Consider the following 23,114-nt stretch of genomic DNA (forward strand, 5'->3'; position numbering starts at 1 on the left):
AAAAAGTATACGCTCAGGGAAACAAATAAGGAAAAATATATCCACAAACAAGCATCAACTTATTAAAAGTTGTGCTGTTGAAATTTTGACTGAGAGCAATTAACTAACCCTCTGATTTTCTCTAGTCTTATTGCCATAAGCAAATGAAGCAACTGAAATACAATCATGAGAAAGGCAAAACTCAAACTGTGTTGAAATCTGCACCGATGCAACGCTGCTGTTCTGAGCATTTTGGCAGCTTCCACACATGAAGCGTTATCACTACATTACTTTTACTCTATTAGACATTTGTGTGAAATGTTGTCAAAATTCATGCTGCTTGAGTTTGAGTTAAAATTTCTATTTGTTATAGCATTTACAAGAATGATGATCATCTAATCAACCTAATCTCAGGTCTTCAACAACCTATTTCATTAGAGTTTAAACATAATTTGTCTACAATTTCACCATTAAGACTAAAACCATCAGAGCTGTAACTTGTCACTAAACCTTTTAGTGGTCCCCCACACTCGTTTCAGAACTCGAGGGGGCCGATCTTTCCAAGCTGTTGCACCCAGTCTGTGGAATGCACTTCCTCAATTTCTACAGTGTCTGGACTCGGTGGAGACCTTCAAAAAGCTTTTAATTAGGCCAGGGTTTTTATTATGCATTTATGACTGTATTGTGTTTTATTACCTTTCTTGTGAAGCACTTTGTGACATATGTCTGTGAAAAGTGCTAAATACATAAGTAGTACAGTTTCATAATCATCAGTTCCTCCTAAAAATGACAGACTTACAAACGGTGATGCATTTTCTGTTGCACACCTAATCACTTCTTAGGAATTACTAATCACTTTGGTAAGTTTAACCTTTTAATATTAACAGAAATTTAAAAACACACCCAGCACACAGACACATTTTGCAGAGGAAGTTTTGCATGCCACGTGATGTGTGGTGGTGTAATACGGGAGGACACGTAACACATGCGCTCAGAGAGATAAAGAGATGCTTTTTTGAAAAGGAGCTATGAAGACCATAAGTCTCCTTGCAGACAGGGATGCTAGCAGAGTGTCCCTGTCGATAAAAGAGCCTTACAATGAACAATTAAGGTAACCAGAAAAATGCTTAACCAGCTTTCATCAAACAGACTCCTCTAAAAACAAAGTCAATAGGATTCATTAAATTATTTTAGCCAATTTAAGGCAGAACATTGGGTATTTAACAACATATGGGTTCTATGACATCAAATTAAATATAATATTGGGTCATGACGTGACCTGGTGGAAAGCTTGAACTCAGATGGACCACTCCCATTAAGCAAGCAGACAGTAAATAGAGGTCCTCTTTAGTATGGCGGTAGCAGTCCATTCATCATTTGTCATGCTGCTCATTAAATTTTTATGAAACTTACACAAGACGTGGGTTATTGCTCTGTTCCAATAGTTACAAAACTGGTCAGCCTGAGGAAATGTCACATGATTAACACAAGTGTAACAAAAACTGGATGAACTGTGGATAAATCCATTTTTTATCTTGAAATTTATTCAATTATATTTCTAATAGCATTTTGTTTTGGAGCTGAGGCTAAAAGTAGAATTAGCATTACTGTCTGCAGCATAAAAAAAACAAAAAAACCCCAAAACTTATGCTCCATAAAATGTCAGAAAACAGTTTGTTATGAATATAAAAGTAATTTGCTTTGCTGGGCCTGCACAAAATCCATTATACTAAGAGAAAACAGCCATTTTGTAGATAAACTAGTTGAATGTTGCTTCAGCTGTACTAACAGATAATCATAAAGATTCTGTCCATAAAAATTGTGAACCGAAAGGCTGACAGAGCGACTGCAGAAGGCTACCACTTTGGTGTCCTCAGACTCATCTCTTATTGGTTCAGATGATATGGCTAAATTGGCTTTATCAGGTGGAGACCTCCAGCTCACACTAGAGTGACCTGCAGATGATTGTGAAGTAGCAGGAATAAGAATTCCTACCCACCTCTGAGTCTGATGCCATGCTTCAGGGAAATGGATGAAGTGCTAACCTTCACCTTGTGTCAAAGACCAGTTGTTTTCCAAATGGAAGACTTAGAGAATCTCACGGTCTTGTTCATGATAAATGCTGACAGATGGATTGAGGTTGCATCTGCACTGATGCCACACCGGTGTGTTGTGATAAAGAGAGTTGCCCATAAAAGCGAAGCTGTCGAGTTACCAGTCATTCTATGTCCCTAAGTTCATCCATTTTTACGAGCTTTGGGTAAAGAATGAGATCACAGGTACAAGCAGCACCCTTTCTCCAAAGGGTGATTGGCCTCTCTCTCAAAGATAGGGTGAGGAGTTTAGTCATTCTGGCGAGGCTCAGTATTGCCGCTACTCCTCCTCCACTTATATGCTGAAACCTGGCCCCAGATATGCAATACAAAAAAAGGATGGATAATGGGGAAAAATGAATTCTGAAAAATTTATTAAAAAAAAAAAAATCCCTCATCAAGGTAAGCACTCAAACTACATATCTCTACCAAGGCCAAACTTCCTCCATATCATGTAGGAACTGGGTGCCTCAATTCATAAGTATATGCGGATCCACAAATATTCTCCTGAGATTACCAGGAAAATGTCTCACAATATTTCTTATTCCAATTTTACGTACATTTGTGAAGATATGAAGCAAATTGCCCAGGTTCTCCACACTAAACAAGAAGTACTTACTAATTTTTTCCTGTTCTGATTTGATACCTTACTCTCAGGCAATGGCTGACAAGTACAAGCAAGTACTACCCATTGTCACTAACATTTGATCCAGCTTTTTGAGTCAGGAACAAAGACCGTGCAAAAGATGAATATAGGTATCACACAGTGGTGGCCAGTAAAAAGAATGCAGGTTATAGGCACTTCTCAGACCTCAAATAGTCTTTTATACTGTCTAGGTAAGGACAGAGACAAATATCAATCCCTATACAGAATCCTACATGAAGGAAAAACTAAAAATCTTAGAACCAGATTGACTTCAAGGGTTAGTGATGTTTATTTTAAATCACTTCCCAGTCTGACCAAGCCCCAATTCTAGTAAAATCTTCACGCAAAGTGGTATATAACATTGAGTCATCCTGCTAAAAAAACAGACAAAACCAACTAATTGCATAATCTCATTTGTGAAGGTAATTTAACACATATGGGTGTCCTCAGGTGGGGTGCAAGTATTATAAAAAATTTCCAGTATTAGCATCATTTGAAGTACAATGTAGGCACAATAAGGTTGGTTTTAAGGGATCAGTATGGATCTGAGAGGACCTCTACAAACATAATCTGAGGCTGTGGATCAGGTTTCAAGTTCTAAAATGTTTATGTAAACAATTTTACATAAATTCACTCAGATCAGTCATTTTAATATTTAGGATATATTTTAAAGGAATTGGTCTTCACTACACAAACACTAGCATCTAAGGAAAAACCACTTATACACAATCACCAATAAATCAATAAATGGCTTCAGTGGGCACTTCCATCCACACATCCCTCCTCCCCCTTAGAGAAAAATCTTTTTTCTTGGGGGGGGGGGGGAATCCATAGAATCCTCATTTTAATTTTACAACTCATTACATCAAGCCAGATGTGACCCAGAAGAAAAGAAGGGTAAAACAGCGCAAATAATCATAATCAACAGCTGTAAGGGTAGGCAGATATACACAAACAAATTCCTCTGTGAGGGAAATTTATGGACGTTGCAATTTCAAAACAATCCTAAGACAAAACAACAGCTCAGAAACAATGCTCCACTAATGCTAAACATAATAAATTATTCACATAAGAGGTTAATACAGCAGGGTATGTTTTTCAGTATTTGTTACGCAAGAGTCATATGGGCTGCCATGCTGGTTTTACCCGTTTAATCCACACCTTAATCAATTATATCAAACGAACAAACAGGAATTTAGACGGCTGCATGTGTAGCTGTCCACTTTATAAAACAGATTCCTTTTATTTCTTTTTCTAGCAGAAAATCAATGTTATAAAGCTATAAATAAAACAGAAGTCAACACCACACAAGCAGACACATTTACACAGTACAGTAGGAAGGCACAGCATGACCCAGCACTACAGTGTAATCTTAGTCACATGCTGCCTACACCAAAAAGGGCCAGAATCTGCGACCCAGTTTGCCTCTATGAGTCTTGTCCTGGCCCCGACATTCTGTTAGGTGAGCCACTGCTCTTTTCAGTGTGACCAAGATGAAATGGTTTAACGGATTAAAAGGAAACAATGTCCAGGATGACTGCAGTTTAGTGTACAACCTTAACCGAACTGGAAATAAACCACACTGAAGTCAGAGAAGTACCTTATTTTACAGTAGCATCGAATAAATACACAGAATGTTTTTAGCATGACTCACAGTTGATATATAAACTAATGGTAATACCACTGCTGTCCATGAACAGGTTGTTCATGGACAGCTAGTTATTATTTTTTTAAACATAACTGACAGATGAGAGAGGGGTGCCTCTTTGTGGAATCACTGGCAGGAAAATTTCATCACTTCATCCACTGCTCTAAAATAATCTTTTCCATCAATTTCCATCTTTCTTTGTTTTCCTTTTGCTGTTGACAGGACTGGTTCTAAGCCATTTTCCTCCTCCTCAGCACTATGTAGCATCTTTACTTTCCTTTGTTTCCTTGACGTGATCGTGACCCACCACAATTAAATCTCAACCACTGACCTTTGCTCTTGCCAAACAACCAGAATCACCACTTTCCTCAGTTTGGCCTATCAGTCAGGCATTCCATCTTTAAGGTTTTTTGAGGATAACGGATGACAGAGCTTCAAAGGGAACACCTGGTCCCAACAGCCTGTCACATTTCTTTCTATTTCAAGTGCTCCACTTTCATTTGGTCCCCAATATGAATAAGTGTGACTGGCTAAACTAAACAGCTTACAGAACAATCTGTGGTTACAAATGGCTTTTCATCTGTATCTTCCCCTTTCTTTCAGACAGTCACTGCTCACTCACTGAGCTCCCCCCCTCTACATCACAGCACCTATGGATCAATAGCTCATACATCTGCCCCAAGGTTTATTAACTGCCATCTGTTACATCTGAAAGACTGAAAACATTATTAGGGCTGGGCCATATCATACTATACCAATGCATGAGTTAAAATTACCTACCACGCAAATAAACAAGACAAGCCCAAACACTTAGAGCAAGAGCTTTGTCAATAGTATTGAAGTAGATTGCCTGTTTACAAGAGGTCAGACCGCCAACAAAGCACAATTCTTTGGCTGTTTCACCTCTTGAGGGGGAGAAAAATAAAACAAATCATATAGAAAACCAAAAACACCACAGACAACAAGTAGAATCAAGCTATGACAGCATGCAAGGAGCTATTAGCAACTGGTGATGTGTGACCCAAAAGTAAACGAACCAATGGCACATCACTGGAGCACTCGCTAGGTGCACTCAATATGACAGGAACAAACATTGCATGGAAATGAAGGATGTAGTTAAATGGTGGAAAAGCAGGGCTTTAAACAGCGAGTTAAAACATCCCAGACTTAAGCTGCATCATCGTATATAATGCTGTGTCACTACAATTGCACTGTAATAATGCTGGTATTGGCACTCTGATAAAGCCAGACTTCAGTTTAGGTAGTCTGTCATCGATGACTGTAGATTACTGGGAAAGGATGGAAAACACCCATCATTCTGTGTTGCAAACACCAATAAAACTTGGTATTTTATTCTATATTGTCATAAATATCATTATAGTAAATTTCCTTAAAACCCCTATTATCTATGAAGAAAATGGCTGATTTTAATCTACTACTATCCGGATAACATTCCTAAGAAAAATCCTTTAAATATTCTTTAGCTGTATTTGCACTTCTCAGTTTTTCATAATTTAAGTTCAACAACTACTTAATTATACTCGTATGGGTTTATTTTTGGGATTACATACATGACTATTAACCCAGGACATCACTCCTTGTGTATGCATCCTTTTCTTTTGCATGTAGTAGGTCAGAAAAATCTTGAGCTCAAAAGCAGGTCACCTCCATGTCGATGCATACTACCTGTGAATATTCATCACCAAGAAAAACAGCTACACAAAATTAAATAAAAGAAAATCTAAAAACTAAACTAAACACAGCTGAAGAAAAAAATGTCACAAATCTTGTCCACTCAAGTGCTTTGAAAACTACAGGTTAAATGACATAGGATAATACTTTGCATGTATTATGGTGCAGGGTGGTGCAGGGTATGTACTGCAAGCACTAACAGACTGCAGTAAGAATTTTCAAAAACACAATTTTAGAGGGGGAAATGAGGCTAGAGGAATTGTTTATTTGTGGACGGGACACAAATGTGCTACTGGCCATTTGGTCTGGCAAAAGTATTTATTTAAAGCTTACAGAAAACCAGCTATGTTACACCACGGTATTTATTTGGTAAATGGAAAAAATGCACTAAATCCCCTGCTTAAACAGCAGTTGCGTTGTGTGTTTTGTGGAAGAAATTTATATCAAATCAGTCCACAACCCCATCAATGCTGGCATTATAACTAATGTCAGCAGTTTGAAAGAATAAAACGGCCAAATCTCAGTCATATTACAGATTAAAATATCTCATGGATTGCATTACTGTGACACTTCTCATGACAATTGTGACTGATCTGAGGACCCTGATGATGACAACCACAAGCTGAAAGCATTACTTTCACAACAAAGCCCCGTGTAAGCAGGTGCAGTTGTATCAAAGGTCCCTGCTCTGAGAATGGCAGTTTCATTTGAAATTTAAACTACTCAGAGAGGAAAATAAAGCAGTCGAGCTGCTACCTGGAATCTGGGTGTTGATACAAAGTAAATTTTATAATGCAATTCTCATGCAATCGTAAATAGCCATGTCACCTCCAGGCACTGCCCAAATTGGCTTTTGGGTTGGGTTTTTTTGGGCCACTTATTGGTCATGTGATAGATGCACATGTACTGTGAGCATACACCCACCTGCCTAGCCACGTTTCTAGGACACTGCCATCATCAATTGCCAGTAAATCCTAAAAGCCAAATGTGCATTAGTGTAGCAGTTAGTGCTGCTTGATTCATTAAGGGTTTTTATTCATGCATACTTAGCCTATCTGTATTATGTTTTGTGTGTTGTAAGAGTCACAATAAAGCCCTCATTATCTAGAAACCTTGATACATCTGCCCTAAACCTCATACTGATAAGTAAAAAAAATATGAGCTAAAGAGGAGAAAGGTGACTAGTACTGGAACCCTAACAGAACCCTGGCTATCTGGGCCTTTATTTTCACGGTCACACTTTCAGCATCAGCATCGCCACGGTCGAGGCGGCCCACGAAGTCCTCTGAGGAGAGAGAGAGAGAGAGAGAGAGAGGGGAGCTCACACACCTCTAACCGCTAGCGGTTATCTTCTGCCAACTCCAGCCCCTAAACTGAGACGGCGTACAGAGTGGGAAACCAACGCAGGGGTGCCTAACACTCACAAGGCACTGGAATTAAAAATAACGTGGCACGTTTTGCACTCACCTACCTGATAAAAGAGTAGACAGAGTCCACTTCCCTTCTCGGCTAACGCTGGCTTGTCCCCGTGGCTTGTGTTGTTGAAGCTGTGCGAGGCGGGAGGCACGCGCAGACGACAGTTGAAGGCGGAAAGTGGCTCACACGCGCGCAGCGGACGGCGGCGAAGAGATTGGGAGACTGTCCTTAAACCCAGTTCTTCCTAGACGACCTGCTTCCCCTCGGTTTCGAAACAGCTGCGCGTGGACGGATTTCGCCTTTCATAAAGCCACGGGAATGACGCTCATCAGGACGCATGCCCACATCGCCCGTGACGTCGGGTGCCTATGTAAGCTTTCGCCCCACCTTAACCAATCAGAAGCGACTTAGAACGTGACGCAGCCCAGACTCCCCCCCCTTCAAGGACAGGTTCTGTAATTATAACCCCGCTTGTATAACCTGGCTGTAAGTTTTCTGCAGCCTCCTAAACAATTAAAACGAGCTTTCGGGGCTCTGGGCTTGTATTGTGTATTTAGGGTTCTGTGGAGAACATCCTCACACAGAACATCACATCCTTGGGAACAGCTGTGTTAAGGACCAAAACGCTCTTCAGAGAGTGATCCGTACAGCAGAGCACTGCTACAGGATTGCTCTCCCTCCACTCAGGACACTTACACCAGGAGATGCCGGACTAGAGCAGCGCAGATACTGAAGGACCCGTCCCATCCTGGCAACAAACTGTTCCAACTTCTGAAATCATCCGGGCTAGGACAGAGAGACTCAAGAGGAGCGTGTATCCCCAAGCCTTCCGGGCCCTAAACCATAACATCCCCCCCCCCCACAAACACACACATACACCCGCCCTCTCACACAGCATCCATAAGTGACTGAGACAGGACTCTCTTCTAGACACCCACCGGCACAATGTACATTTCAAATTCTTTTTTATTTTTAAATATGTTCATATTGTCTGAGTAGGAGTGGTGCAGTGAGCTCAAGGGGGCGGTACTGGGAGGCAGGTGAGCCACAGGTGGTGGCGATTATGTGATGACAGTGTCTTCTTTCTGTTTGTTTCTGTTTGAAACATTGTGTGTATCGCATACTTCACATTCAGATTGTCGGTTCTTATTTAATTCGCTTAATGTACAGAATTCACCTGCTTGCTGCATACAATGCTACTACTGCACATTCACCTAATGTATATAATATATAATGTTCTTCTTCTCTCCCCCTTTTGCACAAGTCGAGGAGTGTGTCAGGTTACATTTCACTGCATGTTGTACTTGTATAACTATGCATGTGACGAATAAAGAATCTTGAATCTTGAACTATCTTGGACTCATCATGAGATCCCTGCTTTTGCCACTGTGTTGTAAAACTTTATGTTTTACAACTGATAAATATGTCTAATTACTGACTTCAATCCCAGCTTTGGCCCTTAACCAATTCCTGAGAAAACCAATGCGTGCTTTTTAGCCTTTCATGTCACACATTACAGTGATGTTGTGCAACCTGTTCACCCAAAGCCTGAATGTTCAATCAATAAATATGCTGCTAAATTAAATATGTTCATGTCATTGTCTTCCCTTTTGTGTTAACTTGATCTACTCTGCACATTAATAAGCACCACTTAAAATAATAATTTTACTGTATTCACTTCTATTGTTTAAGTGGGTGGGCTTGACATCATCAGGTTAGTGGTCACTCTGAGGGATAGTATCAAAGTATCAGTGTGACCCCTGTCAGGCTGAGGAACGCATTATGCATGCAGTAATAGACAGTATGATCAAGAAAGACTGGAAGAATAGCCGTAATTGCATAAGCCGGGTCACACAACAGGACAATGCTCCAAAGCCAGCATGTAACACTAAATACAGAGGAATAGAAATTGACTTTTTATAATGAAAGATTTTCTGAATCATCATTTGAATGCACTGGTTAACCACAATAAAGGGATGCAATAAAGAGAAGAAGTCGCACCTGTAGACAGCATCTTTAATTACCTGACATCACAAAGGTCCTACTGTACTGTACATGACACTGTGGCACTGTGGAGTCAGCATGCTCACAGATACTAAAGAAAAGGTCTTAGTTTGATGTGTCTTTCTTCACGGTTGTGCAAAGACTCATTTTTGTAATCTGATCAGGAAACATAATCTTCCAAAACAAAAATAAAAAAAAGAAGAGAAACATTTGAATATCCCAAATTCCAACGACGCTTACTAACCATTTTTTTTTTAAAGTGATTAACATTGAAATTTCTTAAACAAATATTGAGCACTGGTCCTATTCCATCACTTGGTGGAGCACAGATTAGACCAACACAATGCATTAGATATAATTATTAACTTTACATGTATATACATATACACTGGTTTTCTTCAGTGGTATATCAGGTGCAGGTATCTACAGTGCCTTTATTTCAGGCACATATAATACATAGTCATAAAACTGTAGTGCAAGCTAATTCCACATGACATATCTGATGACAAACATGCTTTAGTTCATGTCTTTTTTTTTCACTGTGATTTTTTTCTCCATCCAGTGCTATAAAAAAATATGAGGAAACAGCAGGCTTTTCCATATGTGAGTGTATATACTGTATGTTATTGTTAAAGTTAGTATCCATGTAGTTTGTCAATTTCTGTGAGCCTCTTCGTTCCTTGTGGCTTTTGTCCGCTGATCAAAGCACAATCAGCATGTCTGTTGAGCCACCGAGGACAAAAAAGTCATCCAAGAATATCTCCTTTGACATGAGGCAGTTTTTGTAATCCAGAAACAGTCACAAGATACCATTAAAAGAGTGTGGCGAGAAATAGAAAAACCTCTAGTCCCTGCATCTTCACTGGAGCTACATTATGTATCAGGGTGTCTTACGTTATTGTGGAGTCTGCGGCATTGGGTGGAGTGCATGACTTTGCTCTGTTTGTATGCGAGTTGTGCTAATGAAGGAAAACAGCTGCGGACGTCCAGATTCTTATATCACATTTTCAAACAGCTGCATGGAGTTCATGATGTTCTCGTCCTGCAAATAAAACGATAAAGAAAAAACATCTGTCAGCAAATTCAGAAGGAAACAAATGTTCACGCTGATTAGGTCAAAGTTTCAGATATAACAAATGGCCATGGTGGCACTGTTTATAGCCAAAAGAACTGAGTCATTATCAGCAACTGTGAATATAAATCTTCCACCATGTCATGTTTCTTTATAGGGGCACAGATTAGAGATTGAGCTTGTTTTTACAAATATCTACTAGACAACTAATTTCAGTTTTTTGATGTGCTTGATAGAGAAGAAGACTGAATGCAGTCAACTGAGGCACTGCTGTATAGAAGAGTGATGTGAGACACTGAGAAAGTCATGCAGAAAATACAGAAAATGAAATCTAGGGTGTACTTAGAGCCCTAGAAAAACATTCTTTTTCACCAAACTTTATATTCAATGACACTTGAACTGGTGTTTGAGACCACTAAGGAAAAAGATTTACTGAGGTCATCGATCAAGTCATCCCCTGGTGGTAATCCATCTATTACACACAGCCTGTTGGGGAAAAGCAGCAGCATTCAGTCTATTGTTTGTGTTAATTCAAAGTTCTCAGATTGTAATTCTTTTGCGCCTTAGTGTTATCGGTATTTTTAAAAAAAATTGTGTGTAAATAAAGCATGCTACAGTACGTCTACAGTTTGAGTAAAATAACTGGAACACTCTCTGCTCGTTACGTAAATGCACTGGCTTGAATTTTCCATTTTTATCTCTGTTGATTGAAGCATGTTAAAACAGCTGCAGAGCTGCATCAGAGGCACTGACCAATATTTGAGTTTGGGGTAAACAGCACACACAGATGGTCTCAAAATAAATAATGACTAATAATCTAAAAACCCAGTGTTTTACACCAACCAAAACACAGGATAAGTTAGTGTACATACTTTGACCTCAACTACTTGTGAAGTCGGTAAGAAAACTGACATCCACGAAACTGCGCATACAATCTAAAGAAAATTTTGTGGTAAAACAGTTAAGAAACGGGGTCAAAAGTCAATTAATTGCCTCATTACAAGTTTTTACTTGCTGGTAGTGAGTGCCAACACTCAAAACTACCCTTTATCAGGAGATAATGACTTTTACTGTTGCCCAGTTAACAATTTACAGCTTTTGGAGGTGTGTTTTAAAATTTCTTTCTTTTCCAGTACAGAGATGTCTTCCTGGTAAGGCCCACTGACTTTACTGTAAAAAATCTAAGAAAAAAAAACTGTGTTTATGTCAAGGTTGTCTAGCAGACATAAAAAATCTGAAAAAGCAGCCTGCCCAAATAACTAGATGATGAGTAAACACTGTTTTAGTGTTTGTTAACATTGTGTAGATACTGACTGTGACAAATTAAACACCAGGAGCTTAATATAGCAAAATACAGAGGAAGTGCTTTCCTTCAGAGAATGTTCATGATTAAGGATATTAGTTTATAAACATTTTTCAACCAAAATAGTGTACTGATATGAGGAACATCTGGTTCTGGTTATTAACTACAGAGATATCTTTGAGGATGTGAAGCTGAGTTTTTATCACTGACGTTTTTAAGTTCATGAATTGGGTATTAAAAAAGGAAATTAGGTGTAATCAGGTCTCTTTTCCTTACAGTACTGACTGTGAGAAAGAAGTGGAGACACATATAGAAGAACACAGGATTAAAGGTGATTCAAAAATAAACACGCTATAATTAGTAAAGGCAAAGTCCACATATAAATACAGAATATGATCATTACAGACTAGAAAGTGTAATATTCCTCCAAAAATAACATGTCAGGGTTTACAATATGTGTGAAGGGAGATAACACTAGTCAGTGTGAGTGCCGTCATGCTGTAGCTGACATTGAACCAAGAACCTTGATCTACTGCAATACTGTAATTGTGATTTACACTGACTGGTGTGTGGGACAAAAAAGTGTGCATCACCTTCTGACAGGTCTCAATGAACTCTTCAATAGTCACTACACCATCTCTGTTCCTGTCCATTTTCTGAAAAAACAGAAAAAATAAGAAGAGAAAGCAGACATTAGTGAGACAATATTTACGATATTTAACTCTTAAGAGACCAAAATGAATGAGTAGGGTCATTTCCAACCAAATTATATTTTACAAAGGAAAACTTTTCATAAATGGCTCTGTTTGCGTTTATACCTAGACGTTTGTCTTTATCTATGATGACAGATATTCTAAGATGCTCTAATGTAGTTATGTATGGCTTACAATAGCTTTTATGGAAAAGGGAGTCAATCTGAGCCATCACCAGTCTTTTCATCATAACTTTGGGCATTAGTCATCTGCCTCAAGGCTAAATCTTACTACCCCTAAGTCTGTTATCCATGACTCAATGAAAAACTATAATCTAGAAATTATATTTAATTGTGTGGAATCAGAACCTGAAAGAACTTATCGACATGTTCAGAGGGTGCTTCATCCCGCACGCAAGGGTAGGTATACCTCCCCATCATGTCATAGATCGACTTCATAATTGCCAGCATTTCCTGAAGAGAAGCAGAGAAGGAAAGGGAGTGAATATAATTCACTTTTTACCTAAAACAGCCAGCTGTTTCAGTGTTTTGTTTACCTACTATGAATTTTAAAATGTACAAACTCTATATTATATGATTAAAACGTAAATTTAATTTAGTTGTCCCATCTTGGCTGTTTTTAATAAAAACAAAAGATGAGATTGTATCAGGGCAGATAGATAGAGACAGACAGCCCTTGAGGCTAAATGTCTACATATGTTTATTTAGCTTGAAACTGCCAAAGGCACAATCATCATTCAGGTCACCTATACCATGGAAAACGAGTATAAGAGCTCTCCTTTAAATGTCTGCGACTGGTGTAGTTTCTCAAAGTGAAGCCAATCAACATGCTATTCTCTACAAATACAAACAGGCATATCTGCCCCAAGAAATGGGCTTAATATGCTTATTAACACCTTAATAAGCAGTTAATAAGCATTATTAAAATGCTTATTAACTGTTTAAATAGGACATAATAGTTATTACTAACAAAAATATATAATTCTGCCTGGTTTAAGGCTCCTGATCAGTATCTAGACCCAGAATCTAGATTGAGAAGGTGAGCTAGTGAGTGTGGGTTTTTAAAAAACAAACAAACATTTATCTTCTTGTAAAGCACTTAAGTGTACACATATGAAATCAGTTATTAGTTGCTTCTACTTCATGTCAGTTTAAACAGTTTTGGATGTAACAAAGGTGACAGAATATGAAATTTGTCTTTGTCTTGTTGTCAAAAAAATGACATATCTTACACGCACGCACGCACGCACACACACACACACACACACACACACCTCTTTGGTGATGTAACCATCCTTATTAATGTCGTAAAGGTTGAAAGCCCAGTTGAGCTTCTCGGTGACCGAACCTCTGAGCAACACTGATAGGCCGATGACGAAGTCCTCAAAACGGATTGAACCGTTTCTGTCCATGTCAAACGCGTTGAACAGGAAGTGAGCGTAGGTGGTTGCATCTGTAGATGAAAGAAGATGCGGATTTAATGTAGTGCTTTTAACAAAGCACCCAAAAAAAGCAAAGGAGAGGGAGACCCAGCTTTCAAACATTGTTAACAAGTTTTCATGATTGAAGTTGGGACTTTGGAAAGGCTGTTCCAGAGGTTAGCCTGCGGTTTCAATTCTAGAACTAGTTTTTGTGTGTGTTTTGATGCGTCCTGTTGCAACACTGTTGCAGTGCATTGTTCTTGGGTTGTAAAGCTTCGCTTCGCCTTCAATTCAGTTCAGTTTTATTTATATAACACCAAATCACAACAATAATCACCTCAAGGCACTTAGTATTGTAAGATTAAGAACCTACAATACAGAGAAACCAACAACAACCAGACGACCCCCCCATGACCAAATATTTTGGCGACAGTGGGAAGGAAAACCTCCTTTTTAACAGGAAGAACCCTCAAACAGGGGTAAGGGGAGGGAGACATGACACTCTTCCAAAAATGCCTCATGTCATTGTACCCAAATAGATCAATTTTTGTGTCACTTTTCTCCAGAAGGCTTTGACTTGTCCGTGTAGTCAACACCCTTTTAGTCCATGGCGATGTAAAACATATTCAGCCAATAAAGCTGGTGTTTCACTGGTTTCCAGTTCATAGCAGGCTTGAGCACTGATGGCTCCTGGGTTGCTCCTGAGCATCCAAAGCAGCTTCCTCTCATCTGAAGGTGGCAGTCTGGGTATTCTTTCAGACTTTGTCATACTGGACTTTTCAGTTTCAGATTAATTCTGACACACTGTGTATTTTTTAATGCTATTAAATTATTTTAATAGGGCAGCATTAAAGCATGATAAACTGAATTTTAACTGAATATTGCAGCATGTGGCTCTTGTAGCCACATACTTTTACTTCTCATACTAAATGCTTTTAACTCATTCCCCCTTTGACACCTACTGGGGTAACCCTTGTTTCTCTTTCCTGAATGGAGGCATATTTCAGGCCTGCTTCAGGAACAAAATAATTGGGTGTGCATCTTGTTTAAATCTTGTTTAACCTCCTAGGACCTGGCGTCCACACATGTGGACATCACATTTTGGGTCGTCTAGACCAGCGGTCTCCAACCTTTTTTGCGCCATGGACCGGTTTATGCCCGACAATATTTTCACAGACCGGCCTTTAAGGTGTCGCAGATAAATACAACAAAATAAAACTAGTACCGGTACCAAAAAAAGAAGATTTATTCATAACACACGTGAAAAGACCGAGGAAAACTGAGTTAACGATAAAAACCATAAAAAAATAAAGCTGAAAACCGTTTCACCCCAAGCCTCAACTCTCGCGGCCCGGTACCAAACGACTCACGGACCGGTACCGGTCTGAAGCCTGGGGGTTGGGGACCGCTGGTCTAGACCAAAATACTAAATTTTTCTCTACAAGGGCCTGATATCCACTTAGGAGGACATTATACTGCCACTGCTCTATCAAAATTTAAAACAAATGTCCTCATATGTGGGTCTCATTTTTCTCAAAAAAAAAAAAAAAAAAAACAAAAAATTTTGTTTTTACATTCATCAGGTCCCAATCAGCCCAAATAGCAAAGAGAAATTAAAAATGCATGCCATGAAAGAGTTTGGGTCTTAGGAGGTCAAAGTTATGAAATATAAATCAGGTGTGGAAAAATATGACCCTCAGTCCCTCACTAAAAAGGACAGAAAAAGAGGAGATTGTTTTAATGTCTAACCTCCTTGGGGAAAGAACTGAGAATAGATGGACTTGAATGTCTCCTCATCAACCAGTCCGCTGGGACACTCCTGCTCAAGAGAGGAGGAAAAAGGAGATATACATGTTAGAATAATAATTAAGCTCTATATAAAGCATAGTAATAATAGCAAAGCAATTAGGCTGGTCTCAGCAGAAGGAGCAGCTAGACGCACGTTCTTGAAGCCTCGATACAGAGACTGAAGCTCCTTCCTGGTGAACTTGGTCTGAGCCTGCAGCTGGTCCAGCCCCTCTGGCTGGTGACGCACAGTCGACAGCTCCAAATCACTGTCGCTGCTGTCTGTGGGAGGAAGAGAGACAGAGAGAAAGGGATGGATAGACAGACAGAAAGGAGGAAAAGTAAAGAAGGGGAGAAGGAGAGAGAAGTGATGAAGGGAGGGAAGGATGGAAAGAAAAAAGAGGGAGGATGGGGCAGACATTGAGTGAGAGGATGCAGGTCAACATTCGGAGATGGGGTGTGGGTGGGTTCACACATTCAACAGGAGGAGGCATAAGAGGAAAATGTTCGAAGTTCAAAAGAGAGAATTATCAAAAAACTGTGGAGGAGGAAAAGGCAGGCGAACAAGGGAGTAAAATAAGAGGAGGTACTTTCTTTATGGTGGACATGTCACCAAACTTGGAGGGTCATTTTATGAGAATTCAATCAATGCATCCCACATGGCCCCATCAGAATCAGCTGATATTGTTGGTCAATAATGTATGAGTAGTTTCTGAGCTACAGGCCCTTGAAATATGTAAGAGGAAGGTTGAAATCACCTTTTTTATTGCCTTGTTTAAACATAGTTAAAAACTACAACAAAATCAGTTTTAATCAGGTTCAAGCATTTAAAAATGAAAGGCCATTAAAAAGCACTGAATTCCAGCCAATCTCTATGTACTTCAAGGGCCTGTAACTTGGAAAGTATATTGATAGTATAAAAGTAAAAGTTTGCATGCCTTCATTAAACATAAAAAAGTTATTATAGAACAAAAATCAGCCTATCCTGAAGGTAGACGTGTGGGAAATGTTTCAAATCTGGCTGACTTTATATGGAGCGACTTTCAAAACAAAAGCCACCACAGAAAACCTAAGTTTGATCATTTAGATCAAAGACACTTTCTCACTCAAATGAAGTGTCGTGACATTGGTTACCATTGCACACTAAGAGAAAGCACTGCACAGCCGGGCAAAAAGAAAACACTTTTAAAAAAGGAGGGAAGTTTTCTCCGTTTGGTTGGACTCGTGCTGTTACATACTCACCATCTTTAGACAGAAAGAACAGAGGTGGAGGAGGTGGACGGGTGTCGACACCGAGATGGAGTGAAAGAGCGTAAATGGAGAACAGTGGGAGAGTGACAGTAAGAGGAAGAAAAAAACAAAAAACAAAAAGAAAACATGTCAAGTCAGATCGGACGCTGTGTGGTTTACACGCTGGGTCCAAAGGAGAGGACTCATGTCATATTCGGATAAAACACCCAGCAGAGCGGGGAAATATGATACGCTGTGAAACATAAACCCAAACCACAGAGAAGGGGATTAAAACTGGAATGTGATCCGCTCTTCAACATTTCTTTACAGTTCATTTATTCTTGCACAATGTGAGAAGAAGATGGCTTCTGACCTTGTCTGTATGGGTGCAGCTGTCAAAGACGGTCATGCTCTTGTAACCCAGTTATATCAGAAAAGGCACCCGGTAGGATGAAATACTTTCTCAAAACTCCACACATTTTCCTTTTTCCCTCTAAATTTTCAGACTGTTCAATGGATTTTTGCAACATTTCTGCAAAAAAGTTTAATTTGCCTGCTAAAGATTCTAATCTAAAATGAATCTAACCTGCACATTTTTAATAATTTCAAATTCTATTAAAGAAAATAACGCTCATATGATCCCATCAGAGCATGATTATTCTGTATCTCCTGCATGATACAAAATAATACAGAATAACCAAGAAAAACTATTGGTGACGAGAGTTCTGCAGGTCAGCATTTAGTTTGTGGAAATAAAAACCTGATTCATTATGAGCCATAAACATTCAGAGTTACGCCTTACTACAATCTAAAACATGGGATGATGGTAAGTATTCCTACAGAAAGCACAGGTCTGTATATCAACCTTTTCGTTGTAACGAAAAGGCTTTTTTTACTCTACCCACAATCCTAAATTGAAACAGTGGCGTCTGATTGGCGGAGGCATCTGTTACCATGGAAATGTTGAACCCAGGGCTCAAAACTTCAGAAAATTCAGACACAAAGAACACAATCTACAAAATACACTGAAAACTATTATAATACATTAAGAATGAAAATGGCAGATTTCACTTTGCTGGGATTTGCAATGCATTATGTAATAATGTAAAGTGTTAGGCATAATTTTAGAAAACTATCTTAATCGTTGATTTCTCTTTGGATAAAAGTAAATCAGTTTTTCTTCTTTGTTTTACTCCTCATTTATTTCTTTTAGAGAGGTTTTATGCAGTCAAAAAGCCTGTGCCCAAAATGCTTTACTTCTACCTCTAATTTAATTACATGTGAATGTTCCATGTATAGTTTGTAACATAAATAAAAGATAAAATCTCAAATTTAATGGAATCTGGTGAAATAAAATTGACTTGATTGGTAAAGATTCAATTTATAAGCACATTTTCCTTAATGATTTATTATCTGAATAAATAAACCTTTTAATTATATATATCACCTGTATTTAACTCAAAATTATTGCTTCATTGAGGGTGAAGAATCATGTTTTCGAGGGTGCTTAAACATGTTAATGTCCACTAAAGTCTTTAACTGGCCTAAGTAATAGCTGATCTTTCACGTACTCCCCTGGCTGGAGAAGTACCCTGGGGGTACTTGTACTGGTACTGGGGAATCATTGCTCTAACAGAAGTGATTTGTGTAGCCACTGTACTATACACACTCTGAGGTACTGGGAAAGTATGGTTGTTTTTTAAAACATGTGTCAATTTTAATGTCACTAACTGTCACTAAAACACGAGCCAAACTGCTGCACTGGTATTACCATGATAGTTAATTCCCCCTTTACTGCCCCAGTGCTGCAAATACTCACCAGACCATCAAATATATATTCATGCCAAACTGAAATCAAACTATTTACTCCTGTTTGAAATTAGTATTTCAGGAATCAGTAATACACTGTGTATTTCTATAATTGCCATTTTTAAAAGATTTACATATTTAAAGCTTTGGGTTAAAAGAATATACATGTGAGCAATTATTACCAGAGGTTGATAGGGACTGACTGTCAACTCACATCAATTATTCAGCTAACAAGCTTTAAAATGATGCCTGTGTAAAACCAAGCCAAAAAAAGTCTTTATTGTTTACACCATCTGTGGCTGTCTCATGTCTCTTACAGCTATGTCTTCTTCTCTCTTGATAATCTACACGTATCCAAATTGGGTCAGACACATTCACAACATTCACAAATTGCTCCGTGTCTTTCCTCCTCCTCACTTCCCCCCTCCTGTGGCATCTCACCGGTCTCAGTGATGTCGATCAGGCCCAGCAGGTGCATCAGTTTGAGGAACATGATCACCAGGCAGACGATGCCAACTGTCTGGAGTCCCTCCGTCTCCCATCTTACACTCATCTTCCCCTCTTCTTCTATCTCGTCTTCTCTTGTTATTTTCCTTGCCTCTATTTCGACATCACTGGACTCTCTATAGACACCTGTTTTAATCCATCTGCCTCTCACAGTCTCACTCTTCTCCACTGCCTTTTCCTGTCTCTGAAACAGTGTCAGTCACTCATCACTCTTTTTATGTCACATTTTTTTCTTGATGATTCTTTATTTAGCTCTCCCCCTCTGCCTTTTTAATTGACTGCCTGTCTTTTTTTTTGGTTTTTTTTTTTACCCCGGTGATCTGTTGTGCTCCAATGAATGTTACAGGATTTTTTCCACAATTAAAAGCAGGGTGTGATGGTCCAACTCCCTCATGAACGTCAAATGCTTCAGATGAGAGTAAAAAATCCCCCCAAAAAATCTGGATCACCACGTTAATCCACAGGAAATCCAATCACACAAAGAGGAAGCTCAAATATTCTCACACCACATAGATTAGGTTTTTGGCAAAAAGCTGAAGCTGGCTTGGGATTTCTCCAGTAAATATTATTCCTGCCGTCAGTGATAACAATAAAAAAAATTATCCAAAATTCACAAGGAGGTGCATCAGGAAAATCCACCACAGAACAAATGACTGATGCTGTGCAGCTTCCTCCTCTATAGCCTCCCTCCATATCACACCTTATTCTCTGCTAATTAACCTCTGAACTCCTGAGGAAGCAGAGAAAGTTGCATTTCTCCCATTTCCATCAAAACAACCTCAACACGAGACCGGAAAATACATCAAATCAGTGCAGGACGGCTTTAAATAGGCATGGCTGACAAAGATTAGAATGATTTCTACTAAATGTGACAAGCGGAAAAATAATTTGCCTTTAAGGACACAATGAGGGTGGTGACAAAGGTCAACAGGTGTCCTGAATCTCATTTTCCCAGTCATCTCCGTGATCCACTTTCTAATTGTTCCCCCGTCTCTCTTGGGATCTGCAGCACAGATTTAATGCCTCAGTGGAGTCCTGTCACACACTCATTCTCATGTAATAAAGAAAAACAGTGAGACAAGGCTCCCTCAGGCCCTGTGACACTTGTTCAAAGCTCATTTTACTGTGTGCCTCCCTCTAGTGGAGACTAAAGAGACAACATGCACAAAGTGCATGATGTAATATGAGGATGTAATTCCATAGACTAAGAAATTGTTTTTCTCTCCATTCACAGTTATGTCCATGCAGACCTTCTATAATTTCCTACTCATTCAATTTGAAACTTTAACAATAAAATCCAGCGATAAATCATAGATAACAGAGTTTTCCATTAGTGGATTGTATTAACTCCTAAGATCATAAGATGCAGCTTCTTAAGCATATATTGCTCTAAATAAACAGCATTAACTGAAAGTGACATTCATCTCACATCATTTGTTTTTCAGATCCTGGAGGATGGAGCCATTAAAATAAGAAAATAATAATTAAAAATGACAGCTCTTACATTAAGCACATACGGGGCTGATTGATGATGCTGGAGGTGACCAGGATGGACAAGATTAGAAATAAGTACATCAGAGGAACAGCTCAGGTTGAGCAGTTTGGACATGTGCAGAGGAGGCAGCATGTTAAAGATGGAGCTGCCAGGGAGGAGAAGTTGAAGACCACAGAGAAATCTCATGGATGTAATGATGGAGGATCCGCAAAGGGAAGATATGGCAGAGGAGGACGCTAGAGACAGATCTGCTGTGGTCTGATAGTTCCCTCAACTCTATCGCACTTTTATAATATTGCTGCTCAAATTCACGGCAGGCTAAAATGACCTTTAGGCCACCGGGAAATGTTTTGGTGCTTCCACTTGCCAGTCCACTACCTGCTATTTTGATTTTATTGATTCACAGTTCAAAGAAATCTTTTTATCTTTTACTGTGCCTTAGCCCCTCAGCTCATCAGTGATCTGAAACAAACAGCATTAAAGCTCCTCTCACTTTTAGTTGATTGCCTTCTGATTGGCTGCCCCTTGCAAACAGAAGGTGGGCTGATATTATAGAAGTCCAAGAGTAGAAAAAAGTGTCAAAGCTAAAGTCTAAACCCTGAGCTTTCCTTTCAGAGGAATTAATTGCACATATGCTGAACTTATTTGAAACTTTGGCCATATTAGATAAAACAAGAAGAAGCACAGTAGGTCCTGTTTAACTGAAAGCATTTTCTAAATGTACCAGCTTTGGGAAATTGATGATACGAATCATAAATTCTGAGTAATTTATTAAATTGATCTAAAGGGCTTCTAAGAAACATGAAAATGAGCAAAGAAACCAGAGATGAACAGAGTGAAATACTCACTTCCTCCTTATCTTTTCTTACCGTACACTGACACCACTTGCCACTTAAAATATCCAACACAAACCGCCAGTAAAACACCAGATACTGGTATCAGAAAGCCCCGAAATAGGGCTCATACATCTCTAAAGCCAAGGCTACCTCTGCCATCGATTTCATCCCAAAATAGGTCCTGGACTGATCCCAAAAATCGACATCAGAGAGCACCGGCCTGAAAGGTCAGTGGTTTGGTTTTAGATCACATCACTTAACTGAACTATAAGCACACACACATTTACACAAACACACACAACAAGTGCCAATGAGTGAATATTTTTCGTAGGGTGAAATCAAAGGAGCTTTTGTTGAGTGCTGATGATATAAATAATTCATCAAATAGGCCACGGCATCTTCTGATTAATAAGCGACCACTAATGTATTGCTGATGCTAAATGTGGAATGTTTTAGCACATACACAGTACCAAAATGGATTCTGAGATAGCCTCCTGATGTGGTTTAAAACATACTTTAATAGATATTTGCCTGTCTGGTTCCCCCACGAGATTATAATCAACTCTGTTGTGAAAACACTGAATTAATGAATATTTAAAAAGCCTGTTGTATTGTATTCTCAATGATGAAACAACAAATCTTTTATAAACACAACTTAAACTCAAAACGTTGAGGCAGGAAAATGTGAAAAGAAAAATAATATCTTAAACTGCAAACACAAAGACAGAAAAAAAAATGAGGCGACATAGTGATCAATTAATTTCAACAAAACCTCTTGGGTTACATCTAAGGAAGACCAGTTCAAGGACCAGTCCTGCTTGTCATCCAGATGTATAGGGATTGCACCAGTTGTGACTGAAAAGTGGTGCAATCCCAGACAAATTAACTCTCAATTAATATTACACTGTGGTCTTATCAAAACATCCATAGTACCCGTCTTTGTTGCTGCTGATGGAATCACTACACTCTTGGAGCTAGAAGATCTTTACCACCTCACACCACAATACCTGTATTCACTTTAGATTTAACCTCCTTTAGCATCACACTTAGATTTTGATTTATTGAGCTCTTGACTTTCCATTTACCACACACACACACACACACACACACACACACACACACACACACACACACACACACACACACACACACACACAGTAGCATGAATGTAAATGACAGAAAAAAACTCACATCACTTATACACCTGGAAGAAGTCACACTGCCAGGGAAATTAAATTAGTGCACATAATTGGAGCTAATTTTTCTGAATTTCAGGAGCTAGACTCCACCCAAAACACTCCTCTTCCGGTCATATGTCTATAAATACCTACTTGCACCACACACACATTTATTCTTGTTTCACCCTCCCTCTCCCAATGAGGCATTCCCTAAACCGCAGCCCCTCGTTATCAATAATAATAACGAGAGGCAACTGTTGTGATTTGATGCTTTATAGATAAAACTGG

At 39.0% G+C, this 23,114-nt stretch overlaps 2 protein-coding genes across 10 annotated transcripts in view; both read right to left on the reverse strand.

Annotated features, from left to right (window-relative positions):
• The window catches only part of slc23a2 (solute carrier family 23 member 2), a 37,270-nt gene extending 29,427 nt beyond the window's left edge, over positions 1-7,843 (reverse strand). For 2 of the 5 annotated variants that reach the window (XM_005738251.1, XM_005738249.1), the window contains exon 1: positions 7,530-7,843. The gene's annotated coding sequence lies outside the window, so the exon portion shown is untranslated. Of the gene's footprint in view, positions 1-7,525 lie in introns of all 5 variants that reach the window. The other 3 variants (XM_005738250.1, XM_005738252.2, XM_005738253.1) reach the window with 3 other exon arrangements.
• Positions 7,844-9,472: 1,629 nt separating this feature from the next.
• LOC102210345 (calsenilin-like) overlaps positions 9,473-23,114 on the reverse strand; it is a 57,054-nt gene continuing 43,412 nt past the window's right edge. For 3 of the 5 annotated variants that reach the window (XM_005738254.1, XM_013912184.1, XM_005738256.2), the window contains 6 exons: positions 15,929-16,053; positions 15,736-15,805; positions 13,840-14,018; positions 12,914-13,018; positions 12,447-12,509; positions 9,473-10,520 (listed from right to left, as the gene is read on the reverse strand). In XM_005738254.1, coding sequence (XP_005738311.1) covers positions 10,473-10,520; positions 12,447-12,509; positions 12,914-13,018; positions 13,840-14,018; positions 15,736-15,805; positions 15,929-16,053 — 590 coding nt within the window. In that variant the 3' untranslated portion in view covers positions 9,473-10,472. Of the gene's footprint in view, positions 10,521-12,446; positions 12,510-12,913; positions 13,019-13,839; positions 14,019-15,735; positions 15,806-15,928; positions 16,054-19,100; positions 19,104-19,251; positions 19,798-23,114 lie in introns of those variants that run through there. The other 2 variants (XM_013912182.1, XM_013912183.1) reach the window with 2 other exon arrangements.

The sequence above is a fragment of the Pundamilia nyererei genome, unplaced genomic scaffold, assembly GCF_000239375.1.
Source record: "Pundamilia nyererei isolate P.nyererei 1_Seehausen unplaced genomic scaffold, PunNye1.0 scaffold00082, whole genome shotgun sequence".
Lineage (NCBI taxonomy): Eukaryota > Metazoa > Chordata > Actinopteri > Cichliformes > Cichlidae > Pundamilia > Pundamilia nyererei.